General features: G+C 38.4%; 1 protein-coding gene across 2 annotated transcripts in view; it reads right to left on the bottom strand.

Moving 5' to 3' along the window:
* The window catches only part of LOC137098586 (cadherin-18-like), a 130654-nt gene that overhangs the window by 59446 nt on the left and 48049 nt on the right, over nt 1–23159 (bottom strand). For both annotated transcript variants that reach the window (XM_067474979.1, XM_067474980.1), the window contains exons 3-4: nt 10075–10369; nt 4380–4499 (exon numbers count right to left, since the gene is read on the bottom strand). In XM_067474979.1, the coding sequence (XP_067331080.1) occupies nt 4380–4499; nt 10075–10369 (415 nt within the window). The remainder of the gene's footprint in view (nt 1–4379; nt 4500–10074; nt 10370–23159) is intronic.

Genomic DNA, 23159 nt, shown 5'->3' with positions numbered 1-23159 from the left:
GCAACACAGAGACTTTACTGGATGGGGTCGATAACCAGTCGCAAATAAATGGTGGAGCACTTATTTAGGATGGATTAGGATCTGATCACGTTCTCACCACAGACAGATATGTGCTTGTCCGGGAGTTAGACGGAGGATTTGGCAGGGGACTGTGGAGAGAGCTGGATATAAATGGACCGGGGACAGGTGAAAACAATCTGATGAATTAACATGAGGCAGGAAGCAGGTAAACGGGGCTAAAAATAAAAGTCCTGGGCAGAAAGTGGAACTGAAGTCCAGATCATGAGAACCCCTTGTCAATCTGAACCAACATGAACACAGGAATTATTAGAAAAATAAAATCATATAAAAAGCCATCAAGCAACAGCATGGTTCCAAAATTTGTACTGGAGGGAGAATAAATCAGATTATTCATCTGCTGTATATAAATGTGGATTATAAGTAAACAGATTTCATTAGTACGTGAGATTGCAGTGATGTAAATGTATTTACATCCTTGTTACCCTTCAGATCCAGTTAAACAATGAGCAGACAAGACTATTCTCATGTGACTTTCAGGGATTTTTTTTCCACCTGGATTTGTCTATGTTTGAAAGGAAACTCCAAATGAAAACCAGAATGTCTTGATAAGTAAATGGCAGCTTATTAGGTGTAACTAAAGTTTACAAGTTTTGCAGTAAGTTCAATTTTTGTTAAAACTATTTGAGAGGTGTCAATTCAACTGCATAATGATTGTGGAGGCTGTAACCTGTGCTGCATTTGCACGGTACCTGAATTGTACCGAGACATGTTTCTGTAGTGTGGCTTGGCCTCATTTATAATGAATGGGGTGGGCAAAAACTACATTCTCCAAAATGATCAAACAGTTGAATAAACACCTCTCCAACATGTTCCAACATGAACTGAACAGCATCACCTTCATAACGGGAGATGAATATTAGAGTCTTGCATCATTTCAGGACTGCTGGCTTGTTGTTAGGGATTGTGAATGTACAATATGACAACCACATCAAACCACTGTGTAGGGTGTACTGAGGGTGAAGGTACCATATTATTTATCATATGTCTTTTTTGCCACAAGCAGTATACAGACATGTCATTTATTCTACTCAGTTGGGAGTGCTACACAAATAGAAATGAAATGATGCAAAACTGAAATGACTAAATTGACTCTCATTCAGTCTCATTGTAAAGTAGCCTTTATAAACTGGAAACACACACATATGAACACAGGCCTATGCTGATAGTGCAGCTTGTGTACTGAAAGATCTTTTTCTGGCTCCAGTTAATTCCGTTCACATTGAGTGGAATGAGCTTCGAAAAGCTCCCTCACTGAAAACAAGTCGATATTCTCTGCGCACTGTATCCACTCGGCCTTTTCTCTTGTTTATTTTTTAATGAACCTGAGAAAGCTTTTGTTTGGTAGAGACACAGAGGAAGGGGAAGGGGAAGAGAGATGCAGCGACAAAAGCAGTGCTGGGGATGAGAACAGCTTGTTTCACACAGAGACTCATTTCTGAATTTTGTCTGATCCAACATGTCAACAGCAGAAGCCATTTGACTTACAATGTACTCAGTACAGTGAATCATTTAGTAAAAGTTACCTGCGAAGTACTGTGGCCTGTACAGTCAGTAATAAGATTTAAGGTGAGTAGAAGTCGATTCAGATCAGTAAATACGTCACATGTAAACTGTATGTCGCTTACTTACTCTGTGTATCATTTTACTGAGCATATTTTTAACATACCAGTGACATTTTATTTACAAAAGTTTAGATTTCTCTAAATCAATCTTTCCTTCAGCAGCTGTTCCAGAATCTACTATTTCCACACAGTTTGCATTATTCATAATCGCCTACTGTGATTAGCTGAGGAATGAACGTGGGGACACACTTTCACAATATTATCTAATGATTAAAAGCGTCACACATTCCATTTCTGTCTCAACTAATCGAGCTAGAGGTTCTCCATAGTGTAAGTTGATATAAGAACCTGCATTTGTAGCTGTGGACTGTTATTTTACATTCCTTTACCTCAGTAGCAAAAAGAAAAGAAGATTATAGCTGTCCTTATTTTAAACCTTCAGCAAGAGGGTGGTGTTTAAAGCACACTTTCAATGTCCTGCTTTGCTTATCATCTGTCTGCAATAAACTCCAACTACAGATGATTGAACCTTTCCATCACAACAGGCTTCAAGAATGATAATAACACCAGTTCTTTAATTCAGTTTGATGTACTTTCCACACAGCTACTAATGTCTACTATCAGGAATGTTGTCTTTGCTGTACTCCCAATTAGTGTTATAATTGGATTTCACAACATCACAGTAAAGCCCAGGTTATACTGTTGGACTGTAATAATCTACCAGGGTATCTGTATTTTGCTGATGCTTGGGCAGTTTAGATCGGGTGTAATCTTACCTCTTGTTACAGACAGTAGCAGTGCATGGTTACAGACTTTAACCACTCATTATGGACTGGTTGTCTGGAAACAAGGCACAGTCCAAACACAAATCTAAACACCCCGGGTGAAGGTGCTACAGTATGGTGTGCTCAACAATTTGGACTTTTTAGCAATTTTTGTGACTGCTGGCATTGTGTATTACAGGAGCAGGTAGGGGAATCCAGGTGCACAATGGCATACAGGTGGAATACATTATAGCTGGGAGAAATACAAAATATGCAGGTGAAGTTGGGATGGGATTCAGTATTGGCCAGTTAAGTTCTGCTCATCCCCTTTAAGAGCAACAAGCAAGGGGGCAGAAAGTGACTGTGATCTCAGACAAAAAGTTTCTCTGCAAGAAGAAAAGTTACAAAGTTGAAGTTGCAGTGTGCAAATTAAGCCAGTTTTACCTTGTGCATTCACATCTGCAAATTTTAAAGCATTCCTGTAGGTTTGTACAGGAAAAGTAAGACATTACTTCAAAAGATGTAAGACATTATATATTCTCATAGTTTTAATGTGCTATGCAGTGTGTAAGTCAGCAGGGTTAAGGAGAAGTACAAGTTGTTAGTTCTGAACAGACAGAAAAAAAATGGAATTATGAGTTTCTTCCTGCCTCTCTGCCTTTTACTTCATGTTATTGTGCATCCTCAAAGTACCCTGTGCCCTGAGCCTTACCCTTCACCATCCAGCAGCAGCTCTTAGCCCATATTTAAAAATGGGTCTTATATTGTAGTAACATGTCCAGACTGATTTTGTAGCTAATAATGGCTTCATGTTAAGCTATGCAAGTATGTGCAGGAACTTGTCTGCCAACTGGACTCATGCAGGATTCTTCTCCAGCCTTTTTTCTTCACATGACTGTAAGGGGCAAGATGGAAAACGTGTCTCATCTTTAAAAAAACAATTTAGAACAATTTGATTCAGACAGAATATTTTGTTGTATGCTGAGATATAAATAATCAGTGAAATCACACTGCTGTGCCAAAATTGAGCACAGCCTCTCTGCTTAAATCAGACAATGCAGATGAAACACACATACATCCTTTCTGCAGCTGTGTGATAAATCCGGTGTGAACCTGCTATACAGTTTACACAAAACTCAGGGTCACAGGATTACATAACTACAAAATCTTTTCAAAGTATAATTAAATTACTTTAAGAGAAAGGGCAGGGCAGACAAAAAAAGAATGTCATGGAGGATCTTGTAGCACTTCGACCACGTAGTCAAAAGCAAGTCAGCAGACACAGAATTCATGAGGACACAGTAAAAAATCTAATTCTTTTCTTGTCAGTAGAGGTCACCTAATAAACTGCACCTGTGGATCATGGAGTCGCATGCACAGATGACCTAAAGGATGTATGTTTAAGGCTAAACACACTCAACATTTATCTTAAAAAACTGATGGATATAAAAATTGATATTTTGCCTGAATGATAATATTTTATTTGATTCCTGTGGAGAAATTCACGTGGTACAGCAGAGAATCACTCTATATACACTATTAGTGCATTTCTGTCAAAAAATATGACTATTAGACAAAAACCAGCAGGGGTTTCAGAACATTATTGAGCTGTGGAATCCAGTGCACCTGCTTCTTCAGCAAGAAAAAAATGGAGCAGGTGGACGGTGCCACTTGAAGGACCTCAACCGTTTGTCACACTCTAATACTGTAGATGTGGCACCAATGTGCTAAGCAGTTCACACAAACTAATTCACCACCCTTAAATACTGGACTACAATTTTCCACAACATTAAATGCTCTTTCAATTGACGCCAATGTAAAAATCACAGTGCTTTCCGTTCCTTTTTGCATCATTAATCTGTTTATAGCACTGCCTCTGCTAGTTGCTCCCTTGTTACCCTCTGTTTTTTCCTTAGCACCAGTTAAAATGCATGTTGTTTAGTGTTTGAAGTGAACGCAGAGGTGATTTTACCTGTTTTGGGGTCAACAGAGAAATATGGCTGTCCCTCCAGAATGCTGTAAACTATCTTGGCGCTATTCCCATAAGTTGGATCATCTGCATCTGAGGCTGCCACCTGGAAAACTGATGTTCCTGCAGAGAGAAGGGGAAATAGTAATTATGAATTAGATGGTGATCAGACTGACAATGAAACATAAATAAAGAGATGATTTTAAATGGTTACATCTTTCAGTATTTGATGAATCACCCATTTCAGCTGTCGCTTCATGCTTCTGAAGGACACTTTACTCACATGTTAAACGCATTCGAACTCACAATCACACACCGATAGGGGAGCTGCTATGCAGATGGCCAACACTCACAAGGAGCAACTAAGTTGGGGTTCAGTGTCTTGCTCAAGGACACTTTGACAGTGACCGGAGGAGTCGGGGATTGAACAAACAACGGCGAGATTGGCGCCCCACGCCCTATGTTGCTATCAGCACTATAACTTTAGGCCAGTAGGAACCTGCCCAATGTGCTGGCAGGCTCAGTAGTTCATTATAATCTACCAGCCAAAAACTGGTTAAAAAAAAAAAAAAAAAAAAAAAAAATGTTAAAGTCCTGCTTTAAAGTGGAGTATCTCTGACAGAGTCAATTACTTCATACAGCAAGTCTCTGGTCCCACACAAAGGGCCATAAATTGTACTTGGTTTTCAGTTTGGGCCCGTGTGTAGATCAATTGTCTATCAAAGATATTCAAATGAGTAATCACAATTCTATTTTCTTCTATTTGTCCTCTCTGCCATCTAAGTTGATCACTCATGACGCATGATAAATCAAGCAGCTGTTGAAAAGTTTTGCGCTTTATTTTGACCTAATTCTTTTAATGTATAATGTGTAATGATGCTGAGTCATTAGTTCAGTCATTTAATAATCATCGTGTGTCTGTTTTCAATAATGTCGCATTACTTAAGCATATTTGTATTTCTCCTTAAAAGCACTGTCATTGGCTAAATGAAAGCATTTATAGTTTTAGGAGAAAGTAAAACATTTGTTAAATACAGAACTGTACACAGATTAAACTTAGGAAATTGATCACATCTCTTAATGTCATGATTAAACAGATTTAAGACGGAACAAAATCCATACCATCCACAGTTGACAGTTTTCCTCCCACAATCAACAGCTCTTCTGTTGCCCCCTCCCCTCCGTTGAAGAGTCTGGGTGTCATCCTCGACAGCTCATTATCATTCCAATCCCACAACAATAACATCACCAGATCTGCATATTTTCATTTACGAAACATTAATAGTCTCTGCCCCTCCCTCACCCTGCATATGGCCTCCATCCTTGTTCACAGGCTTGTCACCTCCCTCATTGACTACTGTAGCTCTCTTCTCCTTTTCCTCTCACATAAAGCCCTCCATAAGCTCCAACTGGTCCAATACTCAGCTTTTTGCATTATCACCAAAACGACCTCATTTCATCACATCCCCCCTATCCTACAGCAACTCCACTGGCTCCCAGTTAAATAAAATCCTCCTGTATGGCTTCAAGGCCATTCACAACCTCACCTCGTCAATTCTGTCCGATCTCCTTCATATCGTCCCCTCCTCCCACTCAGTCAGATCTTCCTCTTCCATCCACCTCACTGTGCCCCCTTCCTTGCCTCAACAAACAGAGCTTTTGCCCGCTCTGCTCCCAAAATCGTAGAAAACGTGGCAGGACAACCACTTTCCACTTTTTTTGTGTTATCAAATTTTGGACGGAAGTTTCAATCAGCTTTCTTCAATATGCACTCAACCAAGAAAGCCCCTCTTAAAGTGTCAAGTGACATTTTGATGGCTGCAGGCTTCTATCAGTACACAATGTTGGTTTTACGGGATGTGACCTCAGATGACCTCAAACTTTTGATAAATTGTCTCTAAAATGTTATTGGTTTGTCTGGCCCTGTACTTCAGTGGTTTTTGACGTATCTTAATGATACAACTTTTTCTGTTGCTTTAAACCAGATGTCTGACTCAATCCCTCTGTTATGTAAAGTATCAGAGGGTTCCATTTTAGGAAGTTTGTTTTATTGCATATAATCAGTCTTGCTCAGATTATTCAGTGTTTAATTTATATGCTGATGACATTCAGTTATACTATTCTTTAACTAATAATAAATAAATTTTCTTAATTAGTTTTCAAATGCTTCTCCATTGGTTTTTAACTTGCAGCAATTACCTTTCCAGCCTTTTGTTGCCCCTCTTTCAACTGTTTTGAGGTGTGGTGATGATGTTTTTTTAGCGTTGCTAAAAATTAGATACCAAAATATGTATAAAATACCTTTGAAGTGAGAGCAAATGGGTAGGGTTATAAATAAGCTCTGGCTTCAGCCTGCTGCCTTTTTATGGGTCAGCGTTGGGTCTTATACCCCTGAAAATCTGGTGGGTTTAATTCTAGCATCCCTTATTATCAGACTGATTCCGCTCCATAGCTGAGGTCACAAGGGGCACACAATTTTTCAAAAAAGACTTCTGTCGGAAAAAAAAAAAAGAATCTCTCTAACGTCTTTATGAAAATATTTCTGGTGGATTTTAGTTGAGCCTGAGTTGGTGTGGTGTATGTGGTTAAAATACTAAATTGAGTTAATCTTTTTCAGTCACATAATTCAAATTTGTAATAGGTTTTATCCAAGTGCCTGCAAGCATAAATGTGGCTGTAGTGCTAGTATCCAATTCTTAGCTTAGAAAAGGCTCATCCCACACACAGATATAATGTTACAGTCACTGCTAACACAATTGTCTTTGCTTAGATTTTAAAATTAAAATAAAGCCACAATCATTTTTTTTAACAGTATGAAAATCTATTATTTCAATGCACAGTAAATGTTATTCTCTTAACTTCCCCCTTATTGCACAGTATGAGCTGCAGTAAAATACAATGTGTAAAGAGCCACAGCCCATTAGTCCGAGCATGTAGCAGCAGACAGGAGAAGCCAAAGCTTTCATCCATCATGACAGACCTGCAGTGCGATTTTTCTCTTGGCAAAGACAGCAAAAACTGTTAATTTGTTAAAAGAAGGTTCCTGGGTTGTTTAAATTATCTTAATAACTACTAGTTATTTCGACATATTATATTTTTGTTTGAATATGTAAGCATATGATGCTTTCATATCTCGTCAATCCACTACTGCCACACCTATGGCGTGGAGGAAACAAAAGTAGCAGTATCATGGTACCTTTTGTTATCAGTCATGCAATAAAAAAAACTTAATTGGGTTTTCAAGTAGAGAATAAAAATGGACCCCAGCAAACAGTGTCTGGTGTGTTTTGATGCCAGGGAGAATTGGGATCTTGTAAAGAGGTACTTGAAGCTGATCGTTTCTAGCAATCGCTGCTCGCATTGCATTTGGTGACGTAAATCAGTCGACAGAGAGGGGTAGGGGACCGTATGGGCAACAAAACACAGAACTGTGAGAAGATGTGAGACACCACTCTTTAAGTTACCACGTTAAAGCTACCTCTCAGACTCAAAATACATCATAACACTGACCAAAAATAAAAATAAAAATTCATATTGAAATCTAGCCATACCAATGCACCAATTCAATAGATTGCTTCAAAAGGCTTCCCAGGAAGCACCTCACTACAGCTGCATTTGCCAAAGTTGTGTACTTAAGTATTATTGTAGGATACTCTTAGTTTATTTTCAGTTTGTCTATTTATACATATATGTAAAAGTATGCGTTTTACTACACTATTATTTTACAGCTGTTAGTTACCAAGTTACTTTAACTTGGTAATGAACATTCACCTGCGGCCCTGAAAACACAAATTAACTGAACGTAGGTTTAATAATTAGTTCAGTGTCAGTTTATGAGGTTTGCGTGTGAGTAAAACTAACTCAATTACATTAAATTAACTTAAGAAACAATGTTCAATCAACTCATAATAATAAGTTGAGTCAACTATTTTATCACATGAACATTCAAATCCTTCATTTTGCATTAAGCAGAATCACCACAAAGGCGACATCTAAGGCTACTGTCTGTGTCATTCCTAATTTCTGTGTCTGTTGGTAGGGCTGACATCAGTGCCTTTATCATGGTTACCATCATTGTTGTTTTCAATATTATGACAATAAACTATACAATATGCATTAAATACCTAAAGAAAGTTATAAAAAATAAGTCTGAATTTCTACACTCAAGCTGTGGATGCCTTGAAGTGTTCTAGTTTTTTTGTTCACTGTAGAACTTCATATACTGGGTTGAGTAAACTCTCTGAGTAGTCTATTCATTCATTTCAAGCTGAAAGACCTTAAGAAAAAGTGGTCTGAAAATTATAACTAGACATTCTATGTTCAAGTCACTTGAAAGTAACAAAAGGTACGTATTTACATTAATATTTACAGTACAATACATTCATTAACTTGAAAAGTTGCTTTAATTCCATTAAATTCCTGTATGTTTTTTTTTTATAGAATACATGACCTTGACTATGGATCATTTACTGCAGGCGGATACTCCTACTCCTCTTCTACTCCTATCAACAGTTAATCCTCTTAGTCTAATGTAGAACCTGAAATTTTAAAGGTCTAGACTGAAGAATAGCTCCTTCTCTTAATTAAATAGCCATGGCCATAATGACAACATTTTCACTACAGCGGAGATCTAAGGACATTTCTACACTGCTACACATCAATTTCCATCTTAAATTAGTCAGAGTTGCAAAGTTACTGAGTAGAGAAGACAGTGGGAGAAAGAATAGGAAAGTAACAGAGAAGTGGTTAGAAAACCACTTTGCGTGGTGGTTAGAAAACCATTTTTCTGTTGAGAGAAAAGGATGAAGACGCCCAACTGAGAAAACAAAGAGGTTTATTAATGAGTGTGAAATAGGAGATAGGAGTGATTAGGAGCAGAGTTGGAAGAACAATGAGTAGAAACAGAAAACTATGGGCCATTGATAGAGATGGACGAGAGGGAGACACGGACAGTGAGAGAGATATTGATTAATATAGATAAAGACAACAACTGAGATGTGAATACCACCAGTGGGTCATCTTGATTAATGTTGGGAATTAGTGGGAGGACTGTTTATTCAATCCATATCCAAATCTAATCAACAAGTGTCCACAAAGGACAGTAAAGTAAATGATCAAATCCCCTAATCAACACCTAACCAACACCTAATCAATCTCAAGGCCAAAAGTCTTGTGATCTTTGGGCCCTTTAAGCAGCACCATGTTAAAAAACATTAGAAACTGCAAAGATGATTCTGTAGTGAAAATTACTGCATGAGATCAGGAACACCTCTGAAAACCATTTTCAGTGAACCCAGTTTGTCTCAGCATCCAGACATGCAAGTGAAATCTGTACCGTGTAATGAAACAACCATATATAAACAAGAACCAGAAAGGCCACTACCAGGCACAAATTACACTTTGATCAATTAGAATTTCATCTATTTATATAATCTATTATTATTCATTTCTTTTTTGCTGGAGCTGATATAATGATTTTGACAACAAAGAACCATGTCTAGCATTCAAGAACTAAAAGAACAGGGCTTCTAAAACTCAGTATCAGTACAGTGTCACATTAAGGTTTTTATGTTTAAACTGAAAACATACTACTTACTACTAAGAATACAGTCAATATTAATGTTATTAGTAGTATATTTTGGGGGGTAGGAAGGTAAAGGGGGTTTCAGGGGCCCCTGGAGGAAGGCTCCTGCCTTACCAACATCAGACATCTCAGGTACAGTGGCGGAAAACAGTCCATCAGGGAATGTTGGAGCATTGTCATTGACATCCTGGACCTTGATGATGAACTCTGACTCTGCCTCCAGTGAGCGGTTTGTCCGTCGGTCAATGGCCCTTGCGTGCAGGACATACTGGGATTTCTTTTCACGGTCCAGGCTCTCAGTGGTGTGGATGTCGCCCGTTGTCTCGTCAATCCTGAAGATAGACCCGGCCCCATCACCAGACAGGATGTAACGCACAGAGCCATCGCCCTTGTCAGAGTTGGAGTGGAGCTGGAGATGTAAGAAGGAGAAATTGAGTGAGGAAGGGAGAGCTAAAGTGTCTGACAAGTATATAATGCAGAATAATAGCCAAGTGTCAGGATGAGTGGTCAGTTAATGGTGAAGAGCAGACTATGAGAGGCACAGCTATCCAATCAGGGAAGAGGAAGCAGGAGAGCTGCGGGACTGGAGTGTGACAGCTTGTACAAAAGATTTAAGTTTTTTTGCCATAGAGAAGTGTAAGAAACAGGAGAGTGTGACAGAACACAATATCAAAAATTCAGTCTGAACTGGTGTGTCCTCAGGCAAATTAAAGATGAGTCAGATCTTTAGACAAAGACTAGATAAAGTGAAATGAGACACCTCGATAAACAGAGTTTAATGATGAAAATGTAGTCAGTCCATTGTGATGTGAAGAACTTGAAGCTCTGCGTTCTTAGCTCTGGGCTTTGTGTAATGAAACACTCACTGAATTGCTTAAATGCTGAGTCTTATCTAGAATTATCCTTGACAGTGTCCCACATTATATTACTCAACGTAGCCTTGCTATCTCACTGTGTTCTACTGCTACTGGCCATCGCTAATTCCCTGTTAAAGCTGGAATCTACTTCTTGTTGTTGTCCCATGTAGGGGCGATTTCCCTTCCTCTATCCGAACCATAGAATCACAGATAAGCATGACACAACAGGCAGAGGAGAAAGAAAAAGGAAACCTGTTCCTTACATACCTGAAAACATGTTAACGCCCTAACCCAGCACCACTAATATGATCACGTTAGTGTTCATCCATCCCAACCCTGTTTTCTATCAGTTATGCACTGTCCAGCACAAGCAAAACTTTTACTTTTCTTTTCCTCTGTTTTGGCACCGTACACCCATCAGCCACAACCTACTGTGTACATCACATTAGGCTTTTATTGTTGTTGCAGTGGACAAGGCACAGCATGGACATTGACTGATCTGCAGCTTCACAGCTCAATACACAGTAAGCTGTGATGCTCTATGTGTTCTGACACCTGTCAATTATAGCCAGCATTACATTTTTCCTATGCTGACCCGTGTCCACCACAACAATAAAACCAGCAGGTGGTGTCTACAGCATGTTGTGGCCGATAGCTGTCACAAGTCATTCAAAGTCACACAGTCATTCTCTGTTTGTGTTGACATTCCTCAACTTTCATGCCATTTCCGAATCTGCCACTTTCTCCTGTCCTCCATTTAGCTCAGATATACCCTTTTCCCCTGTCACCTGATTGCCCACACCCACCTGTGCACCTGTACCCCACTCCCTCATTAGTTCTGCCTTATATAAACTTTCACCTGCCTTCCAGCCCTGTTTCCCCTTGTCTCATTATGATTGTTTCTAGGCCTCCTGCCCATATTTAGACTTTAGACTTTTTTTTTTGCTGCCTCTGTTGTCTTGCTCACCTGGTGTTTCTGCCCACCCTTTAATGATCTCTGCCTCTCTGATGTTTCACATTCTAGAGGTTCTTGTGTGCTGCACCGATTGTAGAGCACCTTGAGAAAAACCTTGAGTTATTCAGCTTTAAGTAAAAGTCTCTTGACTTGAAAATGCTTTTAAATATTGTCAGCTTTGTATAGACTGTATTTTGGTGGCTAAAAAGACTAAATCTTTTCAGCACCCCTGTTTGCCGACAAAGAAACACGATTTTTGTTACTGTGTTGCTATGTTTCAATAGCCTTTTTATATAAGATCATTATTGCCACTTGGTCAGCTCGTCTTGTGTCACTTGCACCCTCAGTTATGATGGTCTGTGTCACATTTAATTTAAGATAAAATTCGAAATTCATTGCATTCAATATAGTGCTATCATTTCCAACATCAGAAATGTGAAATACATCAAGAAAACAAAAGAAACACATAAATAAAAAGAAATAAAGAGAAACAAATATCAGTGGGTTGAGGAGTAATGCAGACAGGAAGTAGTTAAAGAGAAAACAAGCAGAGTTTCTGGAGCATGTGGGGCAGTGTGGTTAGTTCTGGGTAGTCCTCCCTTTTCTCATTTCTCCCTCTTGTTGCTCTGATACAGCTCTTCTTCACCGTTACACTCCACCAAGCTCCACAGCCCTTCAGGTAACCATAGTTATCAATATACAATGAATCAGAATACTGATAGACTTACTCATCAAGTCGAAATTGTTACTCATCTCTGATTAGTCACTAGGGATCTTTTAGAAGAAAAGATCTCTACACTGCTGCCAGCCCTGTTTAATGAGTCTGTGTCATGTTGGAGCATATCTCTATTTAAAGAAAATATGTGGAAAATGTTGCACAATTTTGCTTTAATTGAACATATTCATGTATATGTATATACAAATATATAAGTATTACAATATTTTGGGAATATATTTATTATGCAGAATGGCCCACTTTTACACATTTTCTCAGGATTGCAACAGTGGATCATTGATCCACATGTTGATTTGGCTCAGATATGCAAGCTGGGGTTGCACAGTTTGGGGGTTCAGTGTTGTGCACAGGGCCAGCAGGGTCAGGGTGCGAGACCACTGCCACCCCTAATAGGCGTCGACTCTACCTTTGGATTTACGCCTGCCCAGTGGCCCATTTTAATAATATATCATTTTATATTATTACTTCTGATGCAGTAATATGTAAACAGCAATAATCTTGCTGTCTGCACCGGTGGAGCTGATTTCATGTACTGTGCGTATGTATGTGACAATGGTTTCCCAAGAATTCATCATCAGTTGTTAGTTAAAGATATCTTGCAATTAAAGCGATCAGCAAAATGTTGTGAAGTAAAAAGTAAAATATTTTTCCCTCAGTAAAAATAAAAGTAGCATTGAATGAAAATACAGTAAAATACAAGAAAGTCAAGAAACTTGTAAATGCTCTGCTTATACTTTATAGCACTTTAATCCAAAGTAATTTACAATGTTGCTTCACATTCACACACGCACGCACAAACACACACATATTGATACATGGTATGGACAAGTGTGTGTTTTTGTGCATTTACCAAGTGAATGTACTCAGTACTTGAAATTTCACCATTTCTATTCTCACTACTGACTTCATGGCATAGTTCACATCTTCTGAATTTCTGAAAGAAAGCATGTGAACTGTGACAACAATCATATTGAGGATATTACTGGGCTTTTTAAAGCCACACACTGGGAACATATCTATTTGTACATGTCCCAGTAAGGTTAACTATGATATAGTATACCAAACTATACTAGACTGTACAATACTATAATCTACTGTACTATACAAAACTTCACATTTGCTGCTGGAAATATTAGATCAGTCATGTGATCAGTCAGCTGCCATTATTAAAATCTTATTAAATAATGTGGTATTATTAAACCCACAGGGTTTTTTTTTTTTATTACAGAGAAGAGTCTGTCATTATCACAACATCGTGTAATGACTGTTCTGTTGGGAACACCTCCTATTACCCACTAATTATAATTAGAATGAAAATGTAGGTGCAACAGTTGGAGACACCTTTAATAGAAGCAAAATGACATTGATGAAACAATGACGCCCTCGGGGAACAACTTTTTCTATCCTCTTGTTTGTCAGGAAAGTTCCTGACCAAACTCTTACCATAAAAGCTTTGTTGTCATATGAGAACATCAAGTCACTGTGAGGCATATGAATCAAACCTGCAGAGTTAAAAAAAGCCTTGTCAGGTGAACGTACACCAAAACATACCTCTGTCAATTTGGACCATACACAGGTTTATTCCAATAATTAAATCATTTGATAGTAATGTGCTAACTACTTCAAGTCCTCACTTCATTTAGCAGTCAGTTACATTATGTCCAGAGCCAGGTAAACGCGTTTAGCTCCAGTCTCTTTAACACTGTTATAATTGTTGTCCTTGATTTTAATTCACATGAGTGCTTTCAGTAGTGGATTTTAGCCTTGTGGACATCCAGCCACCATCACTGTGCTTTGCAGTTCGAAGATAAACTGACTTTTCTCACCTTTAATGTCTTCATAGGTGTGACTGTGGCCTGATAACATTCAGCCAATGTTGACTGAATTGCATCTTTCATAAGTTTCACCAACAGAGGAAGAGTCTTTGGGCACAGTCTGTTTCCTATTTCCATGTTGCCCTATCATCCATCCCTAGGAAGATTAAGACCACTTCACACACCCACCAAGCAGGCCACACCTAACAATCACCTCCCAGGCGGATTAGTCTGTTAAGAGTCATCATCATTATATCCCATTTTCTCCACCCTCATCTGTCCTCCCCTAATATAAGTAGGCTATTCAGGCCAGGTGAGAAACAAAGGATATAATTGGGTCCCCAATAAGAAAGAAGAAGAAAGAAGTCAAGTTGACGTCACTCAACCTCTGGATAAAAACAGCTTTTTAACAATTAATTTTAATTTTTCACGGGTGGGAGGCGAGTATTTGCTTAAAAATGTACTCCTTTACAAATAAAAAAATAATTGTGATTTTTCATAACAGATAGCCAGATAATATCTTGTTCCAGTAGCTCAGATAATCAGTAACTCACCATCAAAGTTCTGCTAGTTATTCCCTTTGCTTGTTTGAAAAAACAAAACAACAACTTTAAATTACTTTCTTACTCCAGCCTGATTCCTTTAGTCATTAACGTTTGTTGGTATCAGATTGAACGGTTAGGACTATTTTCCTCCCTGGGACAATGGGAAATCTGTAATTTTGAGCCCTAGTTCCACCACTTTATATAATGTGCACTTTAAAATAGCAGCTAAATTAAAATTGTTATCAGTTAAAATTACTCGAGTTAAAACTGTCATTTTTGCATCAAATCATGGTTAATGTGTAAAAATATGTATGAAATAGTTAACAAAGAATCACACCCCTAGAAGTCATGTTTTTAGAATTTTGCACTTACAGAGAATTTATAAAATTCTATTAGAGTGATCATTGGATATTTAGTCAAAGTTACAAAATACAGCTAATTTAGACCAACATAACTCACTCGCTTAAAATTCACTAAAGGCCTTGGACCAAGTTAAGAGTGTCCCAACACGCTTTCTGTATTTTTGGTCACACAAGCTGATTGCATAGGGCGCCATTTTTTAAAGCTGAGCCATGTGCGCTTTGCAGCTCATGAGAGAATCATGTAGAATCCATTGCCATCCACCTATTAATCAGGAGAACAGCAACATTACTCACTTTGTAAATGCAAGAAAATGTTGATGTAATTTAAAAGGCAATTATTTGTAATTTGCTTTGCACTTCAAGGTGTGCTTTGTTATTATTGTCTAATTTTTCTGTACACATTTCACCTAATTTAGTTTGGATATAGTTTTACTTTCCTGGTAACTTTATTGATGGAATATGGCAAAATGTAATGTAACCAAATTATTTACCTGTTCTGAATGAAACTCTTCATTAAAAGTCAGTTAAATTGACTTGTTGTAACTTGTTGTAACTTGTAAAGTTGTATTTATTGAATCCACTAGCTTAAACAAAGCAACATTATTAATACAGCTGATTGGTGTTCATTAAAATCAACTTAACTGTGTCAGGTTAATGCAACATTCCTTAAGTACACTGAACATTATGGTGCCAATTAATTAAATATAACTATGAGATTACATTTATATTATTTAAATGGAGTCACATTAACTTAACTACATGTTGTTGTTTTTAATCACTATTATTTTACCATTTATTCAACCAGATTTCTTAAACAAGTATACTTATCACGTGTTAGGACATATAAGTACTTTCAGCATACTGCTAAATTGACAAAAAAAATTACATATTTTAGCTTTAATTACAAAAAAGGTTGTTAAATCCTTCTCAGGGGATCTGATCCGGTCACCTGCACATCTTTACAACCTTCATGATTCTAGTCTGTGTGGAAATCACTCAGTGGTTCCAGGAAAAGACCTCCAAAGCCTTGCATCCCCGGAGAAAAGCTCCACAGTTTGAGCACATGGATTCGATTTACAACGGTGGAGAACAGTATTCACGCCAGATGGAGCGTTGTGAATATGCCAACTACCTACATCCTTCCTTGTACCCTGCCTTCCAACATTTTGTTGAAAAGAACAAAGTCTTAAAAGACAGAAATCGTGACAGTCTGCAGCATTAAATGAAACAAAGGCAGACAAGACGGCACAATGAACTGCAGAGAAAAGAAAAGAAATACATTGCCAGTATGAGCTCCAACAATGTTGTGGTGTAAAGACAAAGAAAATCCATCTCCCTGGCACAAAATAAAACATTTAAAACAAAACACAAAAAAAGAGACTGGACAAGACAAAGACAAGAAAGAAGGAGGATAAAAATACAACAGCATGAAACAACAATGTTCCTATGCAGCAGCTGGTGAGGAAAGAGCAGCGAGTGACATTTTGAGGCTAAAGTATTTCCCCCTGTGCATGTCTCTCCAGCAATAAAGAACAAAGGCTTGTGAGAGAGTGAAATATAAATCAAAAGATGCGCGGGTGGGCAGTATTCAATGGTTATTAATTTAACAGGTTAATTCCCCTCTAGTGGGATTTATAGGACATGCTACACTACAGTAAGCTCCATTACTAACGATGAGAGCAGAGACACAATCAGGTGGTTTCACTCGGATTCTATATATTTTATCCAGTTTTTATAACATCAGTGCATTATTCTCTCGATTAAAGGGAGCAAGTGTAATGAGGCTCGTCTATGTGCAGTGTTCAGGTATGGTGTTTTTTTCTGCCTTTGCCCTTCAGCAGTACAGTCCTCAGAACTGGACCTGGTCCCCAGGTATTTGAGCTGTGGCTCCACACAGCTTCTAACAGCTTTGGTGGGTCAAATGTAGAGGCAGGATGCAGGAAAAAGCATGAGACATCTGTATAATGAAGGGGTGTATGCATTTGTTCTAATTGAAATATTGGAGTTGAATTTGATCAGGAATATTAAATCCAACTTCATCTGGAATTTGTATTTTATAATAATGGTGTAATTATGCTTACTAAAACAGTGTTTCAGGTGTCTCCTTATATGAAAACATTTTCAGGGAGACGTAAGGCAATACCCTCATGATTTTGTAGTTTGGCAAGTGTGTATTCTTACCTGTTTTATATCTGTGACTTCCTCGATTCTAATACCAATACCTATAGGCCTTTTAAACTAACACTTTTGCTTGTTACAAACTGAAAGTTGTCAAAGTAAAGAAAAAGGAAAGTGTCTTTGTAAGCCACTGGGCCATCATCTGAGGCTGGAGCAGATTCATTGTACATTGAGCCTAAAAGTCAAGTCAAGTCAAGTCAAGTGGCTTTTATTGTCATTTCTACTATACACAGTGGTACACAGTACACAGTAGAAACGAAATAACGTTCCTCCAAGAACCAAGGTGCTACAAACAACACAAGCTATAATAAAGTGCATCGAGTGCAACCAAGTGCAAACAGTGCAGACGAAAAAACAGTACAGACGGACAGTGTAGACAGACAACACAAGTAACACAGGACAGGACACAAGACACAAGACCCAAGACAGGGCCAACCAGTAAACCTATTGTATACTATTTTACAGTACAGTACAGTTCAGTTAAGTGTGCTAGGGGTGTTAAAAAAAAAGAGCAGCATGTAAACGGTATAGTGCATTTAAATGTCCAGCATGTAAAAAAAGTGTCTGGAAGTCTCGCAAAACCTGCATTCCCATGTTTTGGTGAGGGTGGAGAGCACTGAAGCTAAAGCTTGATGTATGCTTCTGGTTCATACAACAGCATTGGTATGGCCTATGGCAAGTCATAGGCACATACTGTACCTTACACAGTACCATATCCCTTAGCCTGACTTGCAGTGTAGAACTGCACTCCACTTTGCAGGATCAGATTTCCTTCTACGCATTTTGTACAAAACATCTCCTTCGTCTCTATGTTGCAGACATTTTGAGAAAGATAACTACTGTTTATCATCTACTAGCTTTAGTTTCATCATCCATTCAGTTTCAGTCACCACTGTTTGTTGGACATCAAAAAACTCACAATGGTGGTGAAGAAATGTAACACAGTGGGATAGAACCCTCATTACTAACAAGTAGTTAGGAAACTGTCTCCTAAAAGTTACTTTTCTATTCAACTAATCTGCAATCGGAAAGAAAGCAATGAGTAAATAATTATGTTCAGTTGAAACACACTGAGTTCACTAAAAGGTGGTTTGGAGATGGTTGGGGTGGGTGGTGCAAGAAACAACAAAGGTTTGGATTAAAAACTAGGATGGATGTAGAGTTTTATAAAAGCAATTAACAATGTGTGTGAAGCAACTGCTACATTTTACTCTATTAAACCAGTCCTTGATCTTTCTCTGTCCTCAACCAGCTGCTGTAAGGGCTGAAACACAGCCCCAAAAAGGTTTATTAATCCTGTAGTCAGACAAACTTGATGGTGTATTGTAATATGACAGAGTTTATTAGAAATAAAAAACACGATGTCCTAATTTGTTGTCTGGTAGCATTTTATATAATATGTTCAGTTTCAACATAGTTGCAACTTGCCATATATGATAAATGTCATCATATCCTAATAATGTTTGCAGTTTGGTTGGGAACATTGTGGTCAGGAGGCTGGGTTTTGGTTTGGTTGTGCATTTCCAGCGGCACTTTGGATGGGGGGCACTTCCATCCTGGAGAGAACCAGTGATATTGCAATGGAAATGCTTGAGTATAGGATAAAGGGAATCACTCAGAACAGCTTTGTACTCATTTTGCAGTCACCCTTCCCTCCAACATGACAATTGGACTGAAACTATGCCGGTAAAATGCCCCCCACACCATAACAGAGCCACCAGAACCTCTCACTGTAGGAGGCAAGCAGACCTGTACCATGGTGTATGCCAGCAATGCACTCACCCACTTGTCACAAACATGGTGAAGGATGATCACTTTTTTCTGCATCTGTGTAAACCAGTGCCTGTGGTTTATGCACTAATGAACTCTAAGATCTGCATTCATCTTTGTAATGAGGGGTTTATGCACTGCAACCCCACTATAATGTTTCTCCTTATGGAAGTTCTTGTATTTGGTCCTAATGCACAGGTATCTGCGCAGAAGTCTTTGCACCTGAAGCTCCTGCTTTCCTCTTTCAATCAACGGGATCTTTTCCTTTTGCCATCTTGAACCAAATCCAGAGTGGGCCTGCTCAGAACTTTTATAGATACCAAAGTATGATTGGATGTAAATTGCTTACTGGTACCATGCAGTGCGCCTGTGTGTTTGTCTACTTTTTCATTTACTTCAGAATCATAGTGGGAAATGTTCTCCATGGATGTTTCCAGCAACTTTTAAAAGCTCTGAAAAAATTAAATCAAAAGTTCAGTTTCACCACATCATTCACCTGTTGTTTTTCGATTATCAGCAGAACACACTCAATGGACCTCCTGCAAGCTCTTACATGCCGCATAAAAGCGATTACAGAGAATTTGTTCTATTCATCAATTTTCTAATGCGGAATGAAATTGATGAGCGCTGAACTCTCACATGTCATGAACCAACAGACTACGTTTCTCTGTGACCTTTTGTCTGAAATGACAATTTACAATAGGTTTGTGCAAGTTTGTGTGTTGAGTAGGCTATATATCCCAGTACAGACAAGAGATAGTAGAGGAATAAACTAGGGTTTAATTTAATTGTCTCATATAACTGGAATATTTATTTTAACCATTAAAACCACACAAAGGACCACAATAGGACATACACACCATCCAGGATCTGTAAAAAATGTCACAATGTAAGATTATGATTTCACACTGTGAACTTCACATTGACATATAGTTTACACTGACTGAAAAGGAAAAGCTGACTAAAGCAAATTCAGGTCACATGTCACTCCATCCCCATATACTGTCGGAGCTAAAAACTTAAAGTAGCTTGGTGCACACTACCTCAGTCCAGTCCTATCTGCTGTCAACACATTGTACTGTTAAATAAGACTTTCCCTAGACAGAAAGTATAAAGGTGAGTGTAGTAGCAGCATATTACAGCTTTAAGAGCTTCAGATGCTTTAATGCAGTGCTGGTATTTTTCTGTACCAGCAGCCCATAATTGCTATGTTATGCTCACGTTTCTAACTTGTTGTTGAGTTCTGTACACACAATGGCATCACCTTAATGTTGGGCCATTAAACCTCTTTGAACCCCTTAATGCTAATGTTTGCATACGACTATTTAGTTTAGGTTATAGTATTCACACTAGCGCAAGCAAGGTTAAAATTACAATGAATTGTTAAAAAGGCTTAAGAAATATAAACATATGTTACAATAAATGTGGATAATATTTTATCAAGTGTTTAGATACAAGTAATAAGGTAAACAGCTATAGGGATACCAGGCAAATGTTTATGGCTCGTAAAACGTTTAGGAGAAAAGCCTCCAACAGCAACTCTTATTGGAACATTTTGCAATGACAAATATTGACTCATCTTAACCCCTGGAAATTCCTTAACACAGTGCACCATCGCTGCACCCAAAACAATTTAAGTGAGGACCCTTTTAACAATCGTTGCTTGGTCAATTTGGGTTTATGGAGTGATTTGACATACCCTGAGCAAGAAAAAAGTTTGGAAACACCTACACACTTTTTACGATGTAGATCACTCACACTTTCATTGCAAAATTATCCTCAGCAACATCATGTTTCCACCTCCATGCTTCATTTATGTTGTTAGGCAGGTATATTTTGTCATTTCATGGGCTCTGCATCTCTTCTTCATTTCAAACCTCATCAGACCTTGTTCCAGTAATCTAAGGTCCATTGTTTGGACAGCTTGACCCACTGCACTTATTTCTTCTGATTTGCCAACCTTAGTAGGGCCTTTTGTTTTGGGCACCTCTGCACATGAGTCCAAGTGACTTCAGTCTCCTACAAACAATATCTGTGCACCCCTTTTTTTTTCAACAATGCAGCCAATTCAGGAGCCGTGAGTGCTTTTGTTTTACAAGAAAGACACTTGTAAGTACTTGTCTACTTGGGCAGATGTGCACTTGGGCCTTCCACTGGTTCTTCTGGTCTCTGGAGACTATACTGTGCACCTTTTAAAGAAATCTTTAATTTCTTTGCTGGTGTCCATATACAGCTCAGGTGAAGAAACCAATCACCAGTCAGTAGTGGATTATGTCTTGTTAAGGCTACTCTTGATGAATCTATAGCCTCACCTAATCATGACCTTGAGCCACAGGTGAGATTTACAAATGATTGTAAAAATCGATGGTTATTGTTACACTGGGAAGGAACACTACAAAAATCCTTGCTTTTCTCGACAACAGCAAATTAATGTTTACACCACAAATGACAAGATAAAACATAAGCAAGAAAATTACTACCGGAAAAATATTTTTATCATGGCCACACATCAGTTTGTGGAGTTTCTGTCTGTTCATCTTAACAACACTCCCAGTACTATCAGAAATCCACTGCTGCTGCATTTCAGAGAGCTAGAGAGCTAGAGAAAAACGGGGGGTCCCAGATGTGAATATCTATTTCTGTGAGTATGAAGAACTAAATGAATCATACATCAAACAGATACCAACCTTCACCAGCTTGTCAGACGGGGAGCATCAGACTGATGGAGCCATGTTTGGCTGTGGTGCAGTGTTTGCTACAAAATCCAAGCACACACAGGAGCATGACTGAGAATGCACAGGGTCTGAGCACATCCACACAAATACACACCCACACAAAGTTGCTTGGCAAGACACCAAGCACACACAAACAGAAAAGCACACTCATAAATTGCAAACATACACACAGTCACTCACTGCAAGTCTTCTTAATTCTTGGCAGCAAGTGTATTCCCTGAACAGGGCGCGATTAGTTAAGTGATCTCTCCGACACACACACAGACTGGCAGTGTCACACAGCAGCAGGGTGTGTGAGCAGGATGCAGGGCAGCAGAGAGCCGTTCATGTTGGCTGCTGCTCTTATTTTCATGTGTTGGAATCCACTGCACAGAATTATGGCATTGAGCCAGTGCTGAACTGACAAAACCCACATACACACACATATACGCCTTTTCACACATAAAGTAATACAGTTACATTTAAAAGCGAACTAAGGTAAGATAATGCTTCCCCTCTGAGGAAACGGATCTCCAACATTACCAACACTTATATTCCCTCTGTGAGCTGAGCTGGTATTTGATCAGCTTATGTTGTTGTGTTGTTTCACCTCATTTCACCCTATCCAAAAACTTTTCCAATTTCTACAGTGATCCTGCTCTTTTTTATTGTCTTCTTAATAACCTGTTTCTTTTTGTCACAAAAGTACTTTAAATGTGAAATTACCTGTTTTTATGGACCATATCAGGGGGTCTAGCTTGTTACGCCAGAGCTTCATCTGCAAACAGTTTGAATTTGTCTGTTTTTTTTCTTAAAGATTGCTGTGTATTAAAAGTATAAACAGTTCTTTCCACTAGTCCTCTATATTATTTCTATTACAAACCCCGACAATTAAACTTGTTAATGGTAATATCCAAAAATTAAGTGTTTAAAGTATTTAAACTGTAATACCATGATATTTCAGTTTTATTTCTACATTTCTCACATGTTCTCCTCCTACAGCCCCAGAGAACCTTTGGCATTACTATTTCCAGGATTATCACCATTTGAGCCCATGGAAACGACTTTATATACACACACAAAACTGCGTTAGGGTTAGGAAAACAACTTCAGATTAAGGTTACGTTAAGGGACAACATGGGATAAAGTCAGGCACAAAAACTTCAGGACTAAGTTAAGTTACAAGATAAATTACATTAATAAAAAGATACAAATAGTGAAAACAGCACACACGTGTTTCCTTACTTTAGTAATCACATGGGCCACTT

The sequence above is a fragment of the Channa argus genome, chromosome 14 (genome assembly GCF_033026475.1).
Source record: "Channa argus isolate prfri chromosome 14, Channa argus male v1.0, whole genome shotgun sequence".
Lineage (NCBI taxonomy): Eukaryota > Metazoa > Chordata > Actinopteri > Anabantiformes > Channidae > Channa > Channa argus.
The sequence above is the reverse complement of the archived record's forward strand: the minus strand, read 5'-3'. Positions and strand labels throughout refer to the sequence as shown.